The sequence below is a fragment of the Theropithecus gelada genome, chromosome 15 (genome assembly GCF_003255815.1).
Source record: "Theropithecus gelada isolate Dixy chromosome 15, Tgel_1.0, whole genome shotgun sequence".
NCBI lineage: Eukaryota > Metazoa > Chordata > Mammalia > Primates > Cercopithecidae > Theropithecus > Theropithecus gelada.
Genome location: NC_037683.1, coordinates 90,525,902 through 90,545,767, shown reverse-complemented (window position 1 = coordinate 90,545,767; position 19,866 = coordinate 90,525,902). Strand labels below are relative to the sequence as shown.

The window sequence follows — 19,866 nt, the reverse complement described above, 5'->3', positions numbered from 1 at the left end:
ATCTAGAAGCTCAACTGGGGAAGAATGTGCTTCCAAGCTCATTCAGGTGTTACTAGAATTTATTTACTTGTGGCTATCTGGCTGAGGGCCCCAGCATTTTGTTTGCTTTTTACTTGAAGTTTGCTCGCAAACCCTAGGAGCTGACCGAAGTTTCTTGCCATGGGAACTTCCTCAGAATGCCTGCTTAATTTCATCAAGCTAGCAAGGAAACTCACTCACTTTAGTCTGCTGGGACAGAGTCAAGTATATAACACCAGATAATCACATGGGTGATAGTCTATCATGTTTGGCATAACCCACTTGTTAGAAGCAAGTCAGAGATCCTGCCTGCACTCAAGGGGAGGAGATTACACAAAGGCATGGAAACAAAGGTAGGAAAACATTGGGGTCACCCTAGGTCTATCTGTCACATGAGTGAATGAAAAATATAGAAATAGCTAAGATTTGCTAAAGCTGGTGTACAAACATGGTGTTTAACATAATAGTTTCTCTACTCATACATATTTCAAATATTTTTAAATTTTTAAAGTTTAAAAGCAGTTTTTTGAGAAAACAACTTGTAACTCCACTTTGCTGTCTCCATCATCTATTTGAGTTACAGTGCAAAGAAACTCAATTCAATGGTTGTGCATGGTATTCGTCTGATTTCCCATGCCTAGCACAGTGCTTGACTCATAGAAGCTGATTCATGCATGATGGATGATCAAATGAATTGCCCAAAATGATTCAAAATTTCAAAAATCAGTTATACATCCAAAAATTGTACCCCAGCTTTACTGGAATCAGGACCTGCCAGATAGTTCATGATTGTTACTGTCACTCAGCTACAGAATAACAATGAAAACTAAAATGTATTGAGTGTTTACCCTGTCCCAGACATTAGTCAAAGTGCTGTACACGTTTTAAGTATTTAATTCTCCCAGCACCGCTGAGAAGGTAATTCTATATTTTAAGAACAGTGAACTCCTCTAAAAATCCTATGGTGATAAGGTTTTTTTGCTTTGTTTTTATTTCTTTTCTTTCTTCTTTATTTTAAAGATGGGATCTCCCTCTGTCACCCAGGCTGGAGTGCAGTGGCACAATCATAGCTCATTGCAGCCTCAAACTCCTGGGCTAGAGCGATCCTCCCACCTCAGACTCTCAAGATGCTGGGATTACAGGTGTGAGCCACAGTGCCTGGCCAGTGACAAATTTCATAGTCAGTAGCGATGAGATTGAAACCTAACATTTATTCTCTTACAAATTCATTACCGTAGACACTTTTTTTTCTTTGTAAGACAATGGTTGCCTAAGCAAATTCTGACATTAGCATTAAAATGTCTTTTTTCTTTGACCTCAAGGTGTTCAACAGGTCTTTGCTCTTTACACGAAAGTAGGCTTTCATATTTAAACCAGGAATGATTCTTTGTGCAGCTCTTAAAATGTATTTATAAATAATCATGCATTCAAACATAATAAGTCATTTAGGACTGTAATTAGTCATTGTCAAGTCCTGGCAAACAGCAGGATTCTAATTGGAAAGCAGTGTTTGCCCTACTTGTGCCTCAATGAAACTTTCAGAGAAGGGCATCATGTGCTTCTTAATCTGTTTTTCTAACAGCTAGTAGCAAATCAATGAAGATGAGGCTGGTGGCTATGATAAATTAATATGCACACTGACAACTTATAACCATGCAATTGCTTAGGGAATTACTATGCGACTATATCCAAGTAATTATATGTTTTAAATGATTTATCTCAATTTGTTAACAATACACTACTAAAATGGAAATAAAAAGAGAGAAAATGCAAATAGCATGTTATACCAACTTTACGTTGAACTTATTAAGAGGTTGCCCTTTTAATGAAGAATTTAATGAATTAAGAGGTTTGTTATGAATAAGCATTCTTACTACTTGTTAAGTATTTGTCACCACGGACCTGTCATAGTCATTCTAATTATGATTAATACCTTATCTTGAATTCCATCTTCATTCACATTCCAGTAACAAATATAACTTCTATTATATGATCAAGGTTCATGAAAACAGGATGATTTGCCTATGACCTTATATTTTATTCATTTTTACATTCATATTTAACAGATTTCTCTGAAATGAAAGTTAACCTTATGAATCTTTTAATTTTTAAAGTGCATTTTATCCTTGACATGCCTTGCAACCCTTTATACTGTTTCAAATCATGGTTGTGTATTCAAGATAAATGAAAATCCTAACATTTTGATTACCCTCATATATAACTAGAAACTGCTACTTTGAGACATTCTTTAAAAATATGTTTTGTCTACTATGGAAAGAGCTAGTTTGATTCTCTCAAGCACTACTAATACTCTCAATATGGAAGACACAGGTTTATGAAGTTCAAAAAATTATGCAAGAGTACAGGGTCAGATTTTTCAGTGCGGTCTGTACATAAATTGTGGTAAATATGAAGGTTTTTGTTGTTTTTTTAAAAAATGATATAATACACACTCCATATCACAGTATCTTATGTTATATATCCCTTCCTTTGTAGTTCTATCTTTTCTAAGGAAGAATCCATTTACCTCTTCAACTTACTTTTTCTCTCTTTTCTTCTGCTTTATCTTCCTGTTCCCACTTTACTCCCCCCTCTGCTAATCTTTGCTGCATCTTTATTTTACTGCCTTCTCCTCTGCAATTCTCCTTTGTCCCCATTCTCTATGGGTATACTTTATATTCTGACCATTTCCATGCACCTCTGTCCTGTTTCTCTCTCACACTTTCTCCTCTACCTCATTCATCTCCCCCAAGGGAATTTGTATTCTTCACCTGCATAAAAAGCAGGCTGTAAGCATTTGATTTTGTGGTTTTAAGAGTCCTTGATTATTTATATTACCAAGTGTTAAAAGCTCTGAAAGGAAATAAAAATAATATTACTTCTTTTTTTCTGCCCTTTTTATTAGACTGTCTAAGAGAGGCTCTCTATGAGAGCTGAAAGGGCTATATTAACTAATATGCTCACCAAGAAAATTAAGCCAGTTAATTTTTGGCAATAATAATAATAGTGATAGTAACAAGAAAACCAGATCATTTATCAAACATGAAGTCTGCTCTCTGAAGGGCTAGATATCAATGAAGGGCAGCTTCTTTAAGGGAAGAAGCTCTCTGGTCCCCAGAGCCACTGGATCCTTCTCAGTCTCTGGTGTTGATGAGGAACACTCCACACACAACATCATCAAGGCGTTTGTGGTAAGCCAGGTAGCATGAGCGAAGTGTATGCAAATCAGAGAAATGAACCCTCTCCTGAGGTCTTCCAAATCACTCAATTCTTAAAGCAATTAGCAGGTAGTCTATTTCCCCTTAAACTAGATGCATTTACATTTTCTTCATCATTTGAAGCATGTCTTCACACATTTCAGGTTCTCCATTATATGCAGAGATAAGTACTATGCACTTATTTTCAAATCCAGTGGAATAAAGTCAAACACTTGTGGTATGCAATATTCTAATGTCGTAAAGATTTGATGAGTTTTTCCTTAAAAAAAAAAACCACAAAACAGACTACATTTTAATTACATTTTCTCAGAGGTATCTAGGGGAAGACGGGCCATGTGTTTAAGAGTGTTTAATGTACTTAAAAATTATATCCTCTAGCAGTCTCCAGTACTGATTTAATAGGTCTGATCTTTTGAAATGAATCCTATATCATATTTATGATGATGTTTTATTCGAGAATGAAACTAAATCTAATGAGAGGCAATTCCTTTGATGAGAGTGACAATTACATCACTGGAACCAACACATGCACAGATATCTCTCCTATTGACAATAAACTAGTAGCTTTGGAAATAAATTTAATGTTTAATCTCAGGCTTTCGGTTGTCATTTGTGAAGAAGCCAGAACTAACTTAGGTGTCCCCCAAATCATGCATAGCAAAGAGGAAACAGAAAATCCAGAGCCAGAGATAAACTAGACTTTTTCAATAATCATCATTTTCAACTTCTCTAACACCAAATCTTTCCTCTAAATTCAAGTAAGTGAACAGAAGTAGTAAATATGGAGCCTGTGGTCCATGGCAGACTATCTTACAACTTACTTCCTTTTTTTCCACCTGCAGTCCCATGCATGATCTCCACTTTTAAAATCATCTTGATACTTCTATAAATCCTTTGTAGCAAGAGCTAATAAGTACTGAAATGGCGAATGTTCCAAAGGCAAGAAGACATGGCAAAGCCCTAAATAAATTAACATGCATAACTGGGAATAGATTATGTATAATATGAATAAATGTGAATATATAATAAGTAAAAAGCCTACAGTGGAATAAATCAATTCCAACTTGAGTTACAAGAATGACTCAGGTAAACACAAGCATTATTTTTTTTTTTAATTGCTCATTATACGGCAAAACTTTCTTAGTTGGTTTCTTCTTTTTTCCTATTAGAATAAAAATTAGAATTTCATTAATTTTCATTCTTCTTTCAGGATAAAACCGGATTTAATGCTGCGTAGTCTAGGTCTTTGAATGCTTAATAATTTAAAAACTTAAAAGAGATACTCTTTTTTTGAGCAAAAGGTAATAGGAAACATAATTGGCAACTCCGGCTTTGCTAAGCTGACACGGCACAACACCATCAGAGTTGGTAAAATACGTATTGGCCAATAAATAATGTTAAGACCACTGGCCTAGCAAATGTTAAGACAAATCTAAATCCTTACCTAATTTCTAATATTACTATAAATTCTAGATGAATATGATGACTTACGACAACAAAAATATGTTCCCCTAGCTCTTACGTACTTTTATTTGGAAATGGAGTTTCAAACCATCTTTAAAAAAAATTCTATAAGGATTTTAATAAAAATGCAGAAAACATTAAGATAAAAGATGGCTTATATCTCATCCAAATACAAACTAGACTTTGCTCGTTCATCTACATAAACAATAGACAATGCAGATGTATATTTTGGCAAATTTTACTCAGCCTATAAACGTTTTAGCAGAGGAAACAAAAAGCTCTTACCTGTTAAATCACCTGCATATCTTCTCATGACTCTGCTAAAAGGGAGTGTGATTTACTTACTTCTGATACTGAGGCCTTAATCATGAAAGCTTTTGGTTCTTTGCCATTTTTCTCAAAACCCATAGAAGCCCTTAATAAGATTTCGACTTTATAGAATGGGAGGGGCCAGCCTCCTGAGACTAAAACATACAAGATGGTTACCATTGTTGCTGACTATTTAAAAGATGCTCGCTTTTCCGGTTGCAGCGCCGCGCGGTTAGGTTCTCTCGTCCACGCTCGCAGCCAAGCCGTCCAAGGGCCCGCTGCAGTCGGTGCAGGTCTTCCGACGCAAGAAGACAGCCACAGCTGTGGCGCACTGCAAACGCGGCAATGGTCTCATCAAGGTGAACGGGCGGCCCCTGGAGATGATTGAGCCGCGCACACTACAATACAAGCTGCTGGAGCCAGGTCTGCTTCTCGGCAAGGAGCGATTTGCTGGTGTGGACATCCGTGTCCGTGTGAAGGGTGGTGGTCACGTGGCCCAGATTTATGCTATCCGTCAGTCCGTCTCCAAAGCCCTGGTGGCCTATTACCAGAAATACGTGGATGAGGCTTCCAAGAAGGAGATCAAAGACATCCTCATCCAGTATGACCGGACCCTGCTGGTGGCTGATCCCCGTCGCCGCGAGTCCAAAAAGTTTGGAGGCCCTGGTGCCCGTGCTCGCTACCGGAAATCCTACCGATAAGCCCATCAGGACGATCAAAATTCACCTGTATAATAAACAGTTTTTGAGGGATTTTAAAGTTTAAAAAAAAAAAAAGATGCTCAAATGTTGGCCTGCCAAAAAATCAGATTTTCAAAGTGTGGGACAAAAAGAATGTCCTTCTCTAGTTTGAAAATATGTTGAAGATGAACATTGAGTATAGGATTACAGTATAGTAAAAATTTATTTGCTGTTTCTCCAAAACGGGTTGAATTATCTTTGAAGAGGTCATAGGGAATGTAGAAAAGAATGAACTGATCATTTGATCACCTGATTGTTTGATATTATGTGTAGGTTGTGACAAAAACTCATATAGTAAGAAAAAGCTCATTTTTTGGGACAAGACTGTTTTAGAACTCAAAAAATTGCCACCAGAAAAAACAGAATCTTTTAAATTACTTTACTAAAACTTTAACTTGCTTGGCATCTACTTTCTTTTTTTTATTTTAAAATATTTAATTGAAAAATAGTATATATATATTTAAGGTTTACAACATGATAACTTGATATATGTATACATTTTTGTAATTATCACAATCAAATTAATTAACACACCCTCACCACCCATGCCGTACATTAGATTCCCAGAACCTGTCCATCTTATAACTGAAAGTTTGTACCCTTTGATCAACATCTTCCCATTTCCCCCACCACCTACTGCCTGGCAACCACTGTTGTACCCTCTGTTTCTGTGTTTGACTTTTTTAGATTCAACATATAAGTGAGATCACATAGTATTTATCTTTCTGTGTCTGGTTTATTTCACTTAGCATAATGTCCTCTAGTTTATCCCTGTTGTCACAAATGGCAAGGCTTTCTTCTTTTTTATGGTTAAATAATATTCCATTGTGTGTATATGCCACGTTTTTTTTCATCCATTCATCCACTGATGAATGCTCATGTTGTCTCCCTATGTTGGCTACTATGAGTAACGTTGCAATGAACATGAGGATGCAGATGTCTCCTTGAGGTACTGACTTCCTTTCCTTGGGATATATACTCAGAAGTGGGGTTGCTGGATCATAAGGTATTTTTAATTTTTTGAGAAACTGCCATGCCATTTTCTATAATGGTTGTACCAATTTACATTCCTGCCAATAGTGTATAAGGGCTCTTTTTCTCTCCAGACCCTCTCCAACACTTATCTCTTTTTGATACTAGCCATCCTAACAGGTGTGAGGTGATAACCCATTATGGTTTTGATTTGCATTTCCCTGATGATTAGTGATGTTGAGTACCTTTTCATACACCTCTTGGCTGTTTGTATATCTTCTGTGGAAAAATGTCTATTTAAGGCCTTTGACCATTTTTAAATTAGGTTATTTGGGATTTTTGTTGTTGAATTATGTGCTATCCCGATATATTTATTTTATTTTATTTTGTTTTGTTTTGTTTTATTTTATTTTATTTTACTTTATTGAGATGGAGTTTTGCTCTTGTTGCCCAGGCTGGAATGCAAAGGCACGATTTTGGCTCGTTGCATCCTCTGCCTCCCGGGTTCAAGCAATTCTCCTGCCTCAGCCTCCCAAGTAGCTGGGCTTACAGGTGCCTGCCACTACGTCCGGTTAATTTTTGCACTTTTAGTAGAGATGGGGTTTCACCGTGTTGGTCAGGCTGGTCTGGAAGTCCTGACCTCAGGTGATCTGCCTGCCTTGGCCTGCCAAAGTGCTGGGATTACAGGCATGAGCCACCATGCCCGGCCTCCTGATATATTTTTGACATTAACCCCTTGTGAGATATACAGTTTTCAAATATTTTCTCCCATTTGGCAGGTTGTCTTTTTGTTTCGTTGATTGTTTCCTTTGCCGTGTAAAAGCTTTTTAGATTGATGTCAAATCTACTTTCAATTTTACAAGTTCAAAAATTTTCCCTGAGAGACACTTAACTAATCACGACATTTAATGTGAGTGTTTGAAAATTGTGGACATTTTAGACATGGATAGCCTATAATGATGAAGTTACAGATGCAAAGCACCTGCCTGATGATGAGCTGGTGTACCAGAACGAGCCTGTGGATGCAGAACAGATGGGCATTTTTAGAGCACCACAGGTCCAAATTCTGCTGTTGCCAGTAAGTAATATCCTGAGTATTTCATGTGCAAATGAACACAGGCATTTTTGTTGAGAGGATAGCTAGCTTAATTGACATCACATTGGACTGACACCAGGAATCACTGTAATATGGATTTGATAAAAGCAGAACTGCAAGTCAAACTGAATTTTACTTTTGCCTGTATTCAGCTTTACTATTCCATAAAAGAAAATAAAGGGCCAGGTGCGGTGGCTCACTCCTGTAACCCCAGCACTTTGGGAGGCCAAGGCAAGCGGATCACCTGAGGTCAGGAGTTCGAAAAAATTAGCCAGGCGTGGTGGCTCAAGCCTGTAATCCCAGCTACCGGGGAGGCTGAGGCAGGAAACTCGCTTGAACCCAGGAGGTGGAGGTTGCAGTGAGCAGAGACCATACCACTACACTCCAGCCTGGGCAACAGAGCAAGATTCCATCTCAAAAAAAATAATAATAATAATAAAAAGAATTTATAAAAATATAACCTGAAATACTGAAAAATCCAATAAAGCATTTAAAAAGAGTTCAAGGCCGGGCGCGGTGGCTCAAGCCTGTAATCCCAGCACTTTGGGAGGCCGAGACGGGCGGATCACGAGGTCAGGAGATCGAGACCATCCTGGTTAACACGGTGAAACCCCGTCTCTACTAAAAAATACAAAAAACTAGCCGGGCGAGGTGGCGGGCGCCTGTAGTCCCAGCTACTCGGGAGGCTGAGGCAGGAGAATGGCGTGAACCCGGGAGGCGGAGCTTGCAGTGAGCTGAGATCCGGCCACTGCACTCCAGCCTGGGTGACAGAGCGAGACTCCGTCTCAAAAAAAAATAAAATAAAAAATAAAAAATAAAAAAAATAAAAAGAGTTCAAATAAATTGCTGTATCAGAAGACAGAAACATCACAAAATATTGCTATATTTTCTCACACATATTGTTTATTTAATTAATCCTACTATTAATCACTTCTAACTGCCACTGCTATCTAGGCTTACTGTTGTCTTGTTTAAATAATAGCATTTATTTAACATAAAAGTAAGTAGTACAGAACATACAATTTCAGATAAATATCATTTTTCATATTTTATGTTAAAATAATAACACATTTGAGTATACTTATTCATAATCTAATATGTATTAGATTATTATGTTTGGGTTTATTTTTTTTTAATTCAGTATAGTTGTGCCCACGTTGGCCCTCAGAAAAGTTGGCCACTCTTAGTAGCCAGGGTTCTTAGCTGTCAGTTCAGGGCTCCCAAAGTGCATGTCCCAACAGACAAAGATTCAGGGGGAAGCTGGATCTCCTTTTAAGATCTCAGCTCAGAAATTACATATCATCGCTCCCACCATATCCTATTCATTAGAAGCTACTCACTAAGTGTGGCCCACACTGAATGGAAGAAGAATTCGACTCCACTTTTTGATGAGGGAAATGTCACAATATAGGTATACTTTAAAACTACTTCGAATAATGAAGATCACAGTGACTCCCATGCACTTTTGCTAGGCAAACTGGTATACACTTTTTGGAGGGCAACTTGGAACTATCAAAATAAGAAACAATTAGGAGTTTAGGGTATAGACATACTTGCAAAAAAAAAAAAAAAATGCCGAACACACCATTTAAAGCTTCCCCCACCCCTCATTCTGAAAATGTTCAAAACTGTAGAAACCTACAGTGGTGGAGTAGAGATGGTCATAAGTTATTTTACGCTCTTCTCTTTGAGATGTGGGGTCCCTTATTTTCTTGGATCTGAACTACTGTGACTTCTTGAGCAATCTAAAATGGCAGAAGATTTTAGATTGCTCTAAAATCTAACTCAGAGCTCTGTGATAGTTCTGGACCTAGCTTTCAAGAAGACTGGCTTTTCTGGGGGGTCTCCTGAATCTCTGAGCCGCCACGTACGCTCCACTACCCTGGCGAAGAGACTAATGAGAGGCCCCAAGACTACACAGAGATGGAAAGCTAAATTCAACCATCTCCACCAAAGCACCAGGCATGCTTTGGATTCTCTGAACCAGTTGTCCATCAGCTGTGTGAATATCCAGTCACCAAGTGACTCTAGGTAATGCCACCTAGAGCAGAACCATCATCCAGTGAAAGTCCTCCCAAATTCCTGATCCATAAAATGGTAAAATATAATGAAAGAATGTTTTTTTAAGCCACTAAGCTTTGGGGTAGTTTGGTATGCAGCCACATACAACCACAATGCCTCCATACCCTTCAGCCATATCCATCAGCTGTTAACATTGTGCCACATTTGTGCCCCTGCCCTCTCTCTCTGTTGTGCTGAATAATTTGAAAGTAACTTGCCAATACCATGATGCTTCACCTTTAAATTCTTCAGTATGTATTCTTCACAGTCGCAATGCCATTATCACTCCCAAGATACTTAAGATTGACACAATAATGTTCTCTCTTTTCTTTTTTTTATGAGACAGGGTCTTGCTGTGTCACCCAGGCTGGAATGCAGTGCTGCAATTATGGCCTACTGCAGCCTCAACTGCCCGGGTTCAAGCAATCCTCCCATCTCCCATCCCAGCCTCTGGAGTAGCTGGGACCACAGGTGCATGCCACCATTCCCAGATAAAATTTCTTTTTATTATTTGTAGAAGTGAGGTCTCACTATGTTGCCCAGGCTGGTCTCAAACTCCTGGGCTCAAGTAATCCACCTCAGCTTCTCAAAGTGCTGAGATTACAGGTGTGAGTCACTGTGCCCAGCAGACACAATAATATTATCCAAAATGTAATTCATATTCAAATTTCACCAATTACTCCAATCATGTATTTGTATAGTTTTTGTTTTAAAATCCAGAGTCCAATCAAGGATTATGCAGAGGATTATTTAGTTGTCATGTTTCCTCAAGCTTGTTGAAATCTAGTACAATAAGCCCCTGCTTTTTTTGACTTTCATGTTATCGACATTTTTGAGGAGTTCAGAGCAGTTGTCTTGTAGAATGTCACGTCATTTGGATTTGTTAAATTATATCCTCAAAAATTATATTAGGGTTAAGTATTTTTAATGTATTTTTAAATTTTTAATTAGTATGGACACATAATAGTTTGTATCTATTTACAGGGTACATATGATATTTTGATACAAGCATACAATGTGTAATGTTAAAATACAGGTAACTGAGATATCCATCACCTCAAACATTTATCATTTCTTTGGGTTGGGAACATTCCAAATCTTCTATTCTAGTTATTTTGAAGTATACAATACATTATTGTAACTATAATCACCCTACTGTGCTGCTGAACACTAGATCTTATTCCTTCTACCTATTTTTGTATAGTGTTAAGCATTTTTGGTAAGAGAATACTACATGGCTGACAACGTAGGTACTTTCCATTGCTTCGCAGAAGAGGCACATAACGTCAGGTTGTCTCATTATTGATAATGTCAAGTTTGATCATTTGATTAAGGTAGTGTGCACATGTTTCTATGTTGTGAAGATATACCTTTTTCTCTAAAATTAGTGAGGACCCTGTAGTCTTTCAGACTGTGTGGATATCCTGTTTGGAGATTACATTTCACCACATTGCTTTTAGAATTCATAGATAATCCTTGCCTGACTCAATCACTATGTAGTGGTGGTACGTTGGTGATTTTGGTTTGCTAATTCTGTGTTTCTTTCTACATTTGTTAGCTGGCATTTTCTCTAAAGAATTTTTTCACTGCCTATCTCTTCTTTTCGCTTATTATAATAAACTAAAAGATTCATTTTTAAATGGTTGGCTTTGATGCTCAAATTGTCCCATATTTGGTCAATTGGTTCCTGTGTTCCCTTGAGTTTTAGTGCACTTCCTTCCTTTCAGGCTTAAGATATTCCAGGTTCCCTCTGTAATTCTCCCACCTCACACCTGAAACTAACCATTTCCATAAAGAACTCTGGTTCTTTTTGTGAGAAAGGTATGTAGAAGCCACATTCTGGGCTCTAGGTATGCTAATTGCTCCTGGGACTCAATTTATACTGATACTGCAATTCAAATCCAACATCACAGGATACCTCACATTCCTCTATTCCACAAGTGTATCTCCCCTTTCCCACAGCAAGGGACTTGGTTCACCAAAGAACAAATTCATTTGCTCATTTGCCCTATCTTACATATACACAGAAAGTTCCAGAATTATTCCACTAAGACACCTAACAACCGAGTCAAGCTTCTTTTTTTTCTGCCTTTAAAATATTTGAAGGATTTTCAACCAGACTTCCATGTATAAAAGTTACTTGAATTAATTCTTTCTTCTCTTTAGCTATGTTATCAACTTTATGCACAGTCAAGTTCTATTGGTTTTCAATGTTAGTAATCTTTTTCCCATTTTTAAAATTTCATTTGATTTTAAAATAATATGTAAACCACTTACATGGATCAAATGTCAAAATTATATAAAAAGGTAATATTGACAAACTCTCTCCTATCTCTATTCATTCCATTTATTCCCAATTAGCACCTATAAACATTTTCATCAGTTTTTGTCTTATCTTTCCTTTATTTCTGTTTATAAAACCAAGAAAATATATTGCCCCTTTATTTTTACACAAAATGTAGTAAAACAAACTTCTTTTTTATTCATTGCTTTTTTTTTTCTTTTACTTAATGTATCTGGGAAATCACTCCACCTTAATTGACAAATGTCTTGTTCATTCTTTTTTTATGGCTAGTTGCTAAGCATTTTATAGTAACTAAAACCAAAACCAGTAAAAACAAAATTTTTTTGAGACAGGGTCTTGCTCTGTTACCCAGGCTGGAGCACAGTGGCAGCGTCGACCTCCTGGGCTCAATTGATCCTCCCACCTCAGCCTCCCAAGTAGCTGGGAACACATGCATGCCCCACCACACCCAGCTAATTTTTTTTTTTATATATAGAGATGAGGTCTCACTGTGATGCCCAGGCTGGTATCGAATTCCTGAGCTCAAGCAATCCACCACCTTGTCCTCCCAAAATGCTAGGATTACAGGTGTGAGCCACTGCACCCAGCTGAGCTAAGGATTTTTAAAAGTGAGAATGAAAGAAGGGAATAAAATATAAAATATATCATAAAGTTAAAATGATTTAATCTTTGTGAACTGATATCCAAGAAAAGACAGATCATTGGTAAAGAAAAACTAGTTGATAAATATATCCTGATATATTGTAGGAGTGAAGAGAATTTTTCCCTCCCCCTCTGAAGGTTTGAGTCTGTTGAAATGAACTGACGATTGACAGATTAATGGGAGAAAAGACATACAAATGTATTATTGTGTGTAAGCATGGGAGCCATACGAAATATAAGAATCAAAGAGGGTCAGATTGCTGAAGCCAAAATAACACCCTCCTCAGAGGAAAGAGGAAAATGGAGGATGTGGGCAATCAGGAGGGGTAGTAAATAATTTTCAAGGGAAAGAAATGGGCCCAAAGAGCAGACAACAGTTTGTAAATGATTTTCTTGGGAAACTAAATGAGCCCAGCAAATTATAGGAAGGTAAGGGGCAGAACTACATTGTAAACAAAGGTTGTTTTGTTATGCTGTTGTTTCTCTCCAGCTGCTTTCAAGATTTTTGTTCGTTAGTTTTTAGTTTCCAGAAGTTTAATTATGATGTGTGTTGACTTGAATTTCTTTGGGTTTATCCTGTTTAATATTCACTTAAATTGTTGAATCTGTAAGTTTATATCTCTGGTCAAATTTGTGAAGTTTTCAGCTATTATCTTTTCAGGTATTTTTCCAGCCCTCCCCTCTTCCTTCACTTCTTCCAGAACTCTGATGAAATGATGGTAGATTTTTAGTTTTGTTACTTAACCTCTGTTCATTTTTTTCAGTCTATTTTTTCTCTCAGTTCTTCAGAGCAATTTCTATTATTCTATTTTTCCATTCACTGACTTTTTCCCTGTGTTCCCACCATTCTGGTGTTGATCCTATTCACTGAACTTTTACATTCAGCTACAGTATTTTTTATTTCTAAAATTTCCATTTGGTTCTTCTATTTATCTTCTATTTCTCTGCTGAAGCTGCCTATTACTTAATTTGTTTCAAGCATGTATAATTCCATCTCTGTTGGCATCTGTTGATTGTCTTTTTTTCTTTAACTTTTATATTAAGTTCAGGGGTGCATGTACAAGTTTGTTACATAGGTAAACATAGGGTCATGTGGGTTTGTTGTACAGATTATTTCATCTTAATACCCAGATATTAACCCTAGTATGCATCAGTTATTTTTTCTGATCCACTTCCTCCTCCCACCTTCCCTCATCTGATAGGCCCCAGTGTGTGTTGTTCCTTTCTATGTGTCCATGTATTTGCTTCATTTAGCTCCTACTTATAAGTCAGAGCGTGTGATATTTCATTTTCTATACCTGTGTTAGTTTGCTAAGGATAATGGCCTCTAGCTCCGTTCATGTCCCTGCAAACAACATTATCTCATTCTTTTTTATGGCTGCATAGTATTCCATGGTGTATATGTACTACATTCTCTTTATCCTGTCTATAATTGATGGGCATTTAGGTTTATTTCATGTCTTTGCTATTGTCAATAGTGCTGCAATGAACATATGTGTGCATGTGTCTTTATAATAGCATGATTTATATTCCTTTGGGTATCTAACCAGTAATGGAGTTGCTGGGTTGAATGGTATTTCTGTCATTAGGTCTTTGAGGAATTGCTACACTGTCTTCCACAGCAGTTGAACGAATTTACACTCTCACAAACAGTGGGATTCCTTTTTCTCATTCCTTTTTCTCCACAACCTCACCAGCATCTGTTATTTTTCAGCTTTTTAATAACAGCCATTTTGACTGGTGTGAGATGACATCTCATTGTGGTTTTGATTTGCATTTCTCTAATGACCAGTGATATTGAGATTTTTATTTTCATATGCTTGTTGGCCACATGTATATCTTCTTTTGAAAAATGTCTGTTCATGTGCTTTTCCAACTTTTTAATGTTTTTTTCTTGTAAATTTGTTTTAAGTTTTTATAGATGCTGAATATTAGACAGATGAATATTTGTCAGACGCATAGTTTGCAAATATTTTCTCCTATTCTGTAGGTTGTCTGTTTACTCTGATGATAGTTTCTTTTGCAGTGCAGAAGTTCTTTAGTTTAATTAGATCCCATTTGTCAATGTTTGCTTATGTTGCAATTGCTTTTGGCATGTTCATCATGAAATCTTTGCCTGTGCCTGTGTCCTAAATGCTATTGCCTAGATTGTCTTCCAGGATTTTTATAGTTTTGGGTTGCACATTTAAGTCTTTAACCCATCTCGAGTTCGTGCTTGTATATGGTGTAAGGAAGAGATCCAGTTTCAATCTTCTGCATATGGCTAGCCAGTTATCCCAGCACCATTTATTGAATAGGGAATCCTTTCCCTATTGCTCGTTTATGTCAGGTTTGTCAAAGTTCAGATGGTTGTAGGTGTGTAGTCATATTTCTGGGTTCTCTATTCTGTTCCATTGGTCCATGTGTTTGTTTTTGTACCAGTAGCATGCTGTTTTGCTTACTGTAGCCTGTAGTATAGTTGAAATGGAGTAGCATGATGCCTCCAGCATTGTTCTTTTTGCTTAGGATTGCCTTGGCTATTCAAGATCTTTTTTGGCTCCATATGAATTTTAAAATAGTTTTTTCTAATTCTGTGAAGAATGTCAGTGGTAGCTTGATAGGCATAGCATTGAACCTATAAATTGCTTTGGGCAGTATGACCATTTTAACAATATTGATTTTTCCTATCCATGAGCATGGAATGTTTTTCCATTTGTTTGTGTCATCTCTGGTTTCTTTGAGCAGTGGTTTGTAGTTCTCCTTCTTGAGACCTTTCACATCCCTAGTTAGCTGTATTCCTGGGTATTTTATTCTTTTTGTGCCAAATGAGAATGGGAGTTTGTTTCTGATTTGGCTCTCAGCTTGACTGTTTTTGGAGTACAGGATTGCAATGATTTTTGCACATTGATTTTGTATCTCGAGACTCTGCTGAAGTTGCTTATCAGCTTAAGCTTTTGGGCTGAGACTAAGGAGTTTTCCAGATATAGGATCATGTCATCTGCAAACAGGGATAGAAATTCCTATTTGGATGCCCTTTATTTCTTTCTGTTGCCTGACTGCCCTGGCCAGGACTTCCAATAGTATGTTGAATAGGAGTGGTGAAAGAAGGCATCCTTATCTTGTGCCAGTTTTCAAGAGGAATGCTTCCAGCTTTTGCCCATTCAGTATGATGTTGAGTGTGGGTTTCTCATATATGGCTCCTACTATTTTGAGGTCTGTTCCTTCAATACTTAGTTTATTGAGAATTTTTAACATGAACGGAGTTAAATTTCATCAAAAGCCTTTTCTGCATCTATTGAGATAATTGTATGGGTTTTGTCTTTAGTTCTGTTTATGTGATGAGTCACATTTATTGATTTGCATATGTTGAACCAACCTTGCATCCTAGGGATAAAGCCTACTTGATCGTGGTGGATAAACTTTTTGATGTGCTGCTGGATTCAGTTTGCCAGTATTTTTTGAGGATTTTTGCACTGATGTTCATCAGGATATTGGCCTAAAGTTTTCTTTTATTGTATCTCTGCCAGGTTTTGGTATCAGGATGATACTGGCCTCTTAGAATGGGTTAGGGAGGACTCTCTCCTCCTTAATTTTCTGGGACAGTTTCAGTAGAAATGATACCAGCTCTTCATATATCTGGTAGAATTCAACTGTAAATCCATCTGGTCCTGGCCTTTTTTTGGTTGGAAGGCTATTTATTACTCCCTAAATTTCAGAGTTCATTATTGTTCTGTTCAGGGATTCATTTCCTTCCTGGTTCACTCTAGGGAGAGTGTATATGTCCAAGAATTTATCTATTTCTTCCAGATTTTCTAGTTTACGTGCATAGAGTAGAGTTATTCATAGTGTTATCTGATGGTTGTTTGTATTTTTGTGCGGTCAGTGGTAATATTTCCCTTATTGTTTCTGATTGCGTTTATTTGAATCTTCTCTTTTTTCTTCTTTGTTAGTCTAGCTAGCAGTCTATTTTACTAATTTTTTCAAAAAACCAGCTCCTGGATTTATTGATCTTGTGAAAGATTTTTTATGTCTCAATCTCCTTCAATCCAGTATTGCTTTTGGTTATTTCTTGTCCTGATAGCTTTGGGATTGGTTTTCCCTTGGTTTTCTAGTACTTTCAGTTGTGATGTTAGGTTGTTGAGATCTTTCTAACTTTTTGATGTGAGCATTCAGGACTATAAAATTCACTCTTCACACTCCCTTAACTGTGTCCCAGAGATTCTGGTATGTTGTATCTTTGTTCTCATTAGTTTCAAACAACTTCTTGATTTCTGCCTTAATTTTACTATTTACACAAAAGTCATTCAAGAGTAGTTATTCAATTTCCATGTAATTGTATGGTTTTAAGTGAATTTCTTAGTCTTAATTTATAATTTGCACCATAACCCTAGAGACTGTTCTAATTTCAGTTATTTTGCATTTGCTGAGGAGTGTTTTACTTACAATTATGTGATTGATTTTAGAGTATATGCCATGTGACAATGGGAAGAATGTATATTCCGTTGTTTTGAGGTGAAGAGTTCTGTAGTGGTCTATCAAGTCCATTTGATTTAGAGCTGAGTTCAGGTCCCAAATATCTTTGTTAATTTTCTATCTCAGTGACCTGCTAATGTTGTCAATGGGGTGTTAAAGTCTCCCACTATTGTTGTGTGGGAATCTAAGTCTCTTTGCAGGTCTCTAAGAACTTGCTTTATGAATCTGTATGCTCCAGTGTTGGGTGTGTATATATTTAGGATAGTTAGATCTTCTTGTTGAATTGAACCCTTTATCATTATATAATACCTTTCTCTGTCTTTTTTTAATCTTTGGTGGTTTAAAGTCTGCTTTGTCAGAAACTAGGATTGCAACCATGGCTTTTTTCTGTTTTCCATCTTCTTGGTAGGTTTTTCTTCATCCCTTTATTTTAAGACTATGTGTGTCGCTGCATGTGAGATGGGTCTTTTGAAGACAGTATACCAATGGGTCTTGTTCCTTATCCAGCTTGCGACTCCATGTCTTTTAATTGGGGCATGTAGCCCCTTTACATTTATTTATTTTTTGAGATGGAGCCTCGCTGTGTCACCCATGCTAGAGTGTCATGGCACCATCTCAGCTCACTGCAACTTCTGCCTTTTAGGTTCAAGTTATTCTCCTGCCTCAGCCTCCCGAGTAGCTGGGATTACAGGCACCCGCCATAATGCCCAGCTAATTTTTGTATTTTTAGTAGAAATGAGGTTTTGCCATGTTGGTCAGGCTGCTCTCAAACTCCTGGCCTCAAGTGAGCCAGGCCTCCCTTTGCCTCCCAAAGTGTTGGGATTACCAGCATGAGCTACCACGTCTGGTCCCATTTACATTTAAGGTTAGTATTGATATGTGTGGATTTGATCCTGTCATCATGATGTTAGCTGGTTATTATGCAGACTTGTTTATGTGGTTGCTTTATATTGTCACTGGTCTGTGTACTTCAATGTGTTTTTGCAGTTGCTGGTAATGGTCTTTCTTTTCTATATTTAGTGCTTCCTTCAGGAGCTCTTGTAAGGCACTTGTTTGTCTGAAAAGGATCTTATTTCTCCTTTGCTTATGAAGCTTGGTTTGGCCAGATATAAAATTCTGGGTTGGAATTTCTTTTCTTTAAGAATGTTGAATATTGGCCCCCAATCTCTTCTGGCTTTTATGGTTTCAGCTGAGAAGTCTGCTATAAGTCTGATGGGCTTCCCTTTGTAGATGACCTGACCTTTCTCTCTAGCTGTTTTCAACATTTTTTCTTTCATTTTGACTGTGGAGAATCTGATGATTATGTGTCTTGGGGATGATTTTCTTGGGCAGCATTACAAAAGATGAAATGCTTTAGAATTTGCATGCCATCCTTGTGCAGGAGCCCTGCTAATCATCTCTGTATTGTTCCAATTTTAGTGTATGTGCTGCCGAAGAGAGCACTGTCTTTTTTCAAACAGGTTGAGCTCTTCCTGGTTCTTGGTATTATGAGTGATTTTCAGTTGAAACCTAGACATTTTCATACTATGCTATGAGACTCTGGGTCTTATTTAAACTATTTTATCTGGCTTTCTTTGACATTACTCTGGTATACTGGAGGGGCATATTGCCTCATTATTGACAAGTGGAGGTAGAAGTCCACTTCTCCCAGTCAGCCTTTGTTGATACCTGAGTTGTAACAGGTTCTTGTTACCACTGGGAGTGGGGATTCTAGAAGAATTCCACGGACACAACTGTGGAAAGCCCTAACTCTTCACTACTGCCTTCTGACACCACCACACTGGGAAGGAAAGGGCTTCTTATTGTTGCCATGCGGAGGTGCAAGTCCAGGTTCCCCATTTGGTTTTCACTGACATGGTAGAGGTGTGGGGAAGGTCTTGTTACCAGCAATGGGCATGAAAGTCCCAGTTCCCTATTTGCCTTCTCTGATACCATCATGGTGTGGCGTGGTGTTGAGCTTCCTTGGTACAGCCTCTGATGGCTGGAAATCTAAGCTACCCACACAGTCTTCGCTGGTGGGGACAAGAATAGGTCACAGTCTTTTCTTTGGTGCTTGGTCAGAGTAGAGCAAGGTTATTGGCTAAAAGTTTTTTGTTTTGCTATGCTGTCCCTTTCTTGTTCCTTTGGTTACAGAGAGCAAAATTTCATGGTTTTTTTTTTTTTTTTCTTGTCTGTGCCTATTGGTGTTTCGAGGTTGCTGTTTCCTTCAGCTCTAAGTCTGGGATGTTGAAGTAAAAAGAAAACCCAGGAAACTTACCACCACATCATTCCTTGGGTCCCAAGATCCTTAGCCAGTCTGGATTCTTCTCTCCACCTTTCAGAGTCTTCTTATGTTCATTTAATACATAATGTCCCAGGCCAGGTGTGGTGGCTCACACCTGTTATCCCAACACTTTGGGAGGCCAAGGTGGGTGGATCCCCTGAGGTTAGGAGTTTGAGACCAGCCTGGCCAATATGGTAAAACCCTGTCTCTACTAAAAATACAAAAATTAGCCTGGCATGGTGGAAGGCGCCTGTAATCCCAGCTACTTGGGAGGCTGAGGCAGGAGAATTGCTTGAACCTGGGAGGCAGAGTTTGCAATGAGCTGA

At 37.7% G+C, this 19,866-nt stretch overlaps 1 protein-coding gene and 1 non-coding gene across 2 annotated transcripts; one reads left to right on the top strand and one right to left on the bottom strand.

Annotated features, from left to right (window-relative positions):
- Window positions 1-3,092: 3,092 nt before the first annotated feature.
- Window positions 3,093-5,785, top strand: LOC112607750 (40S ribosomal protein S16-like). Its single transcript, XM_025358885.1, has 3 exons — window positions 3,093-3,209; window positions 5,246-5,368; window positions 5,420-5,785. The coding sequence occupies exons 1-3, from the start codon at window positions 3,093-3,095 to the stop codon at window positions 5,708-5,710; spliced, it is 531 nt and encodes a 176-aa protein (XP_025214670.1). The 3' UTR covers window positions 5,711-5,785.
- A 12,828-nt stretch (window positions 5,786-18,613) lies between these two features.
- On the bottom strand, window positions 18,614-18,720 carry LOC112608842. Its single transcript, XR_003116116.1, has one exon. It is a non-coding gene; the product is annotated as a U6 spliceosomal RNA (small nuclear RNA).
- Between the last annotated feature and the right edge of the window lie 1,146 nt (window positions 18,721-19,866).

What these genes read in the sequence shown, in the direction of transcription:
- LOC112607750 (XM_025358885.1), top strand. Translation starts at nt 3,093, where the DNA reads ATGAAGGGCAGCTTCTTTAAGGGAAGAAGCTCTCTGGTCCCCAGAGCC. An exon ending in ACATCATCAAGGCGTTTGTG is followed by an intron (nt 3,210 to 5,245) that starts GTAAGCCAGGTA and finishes CCGCGCGGTTAG; the next exon opens with GTTCTCTCGTCCACGCTCGC. An exon ending in GCGGCAATGGTCTCATCAAG is followed by an intron (nt 5,369 to 5,419) that starts GTGAACGGGCGG and finishes CTACAATACAAG; the next exon opens with CTGCTGGAGCCAGGTCTGCT.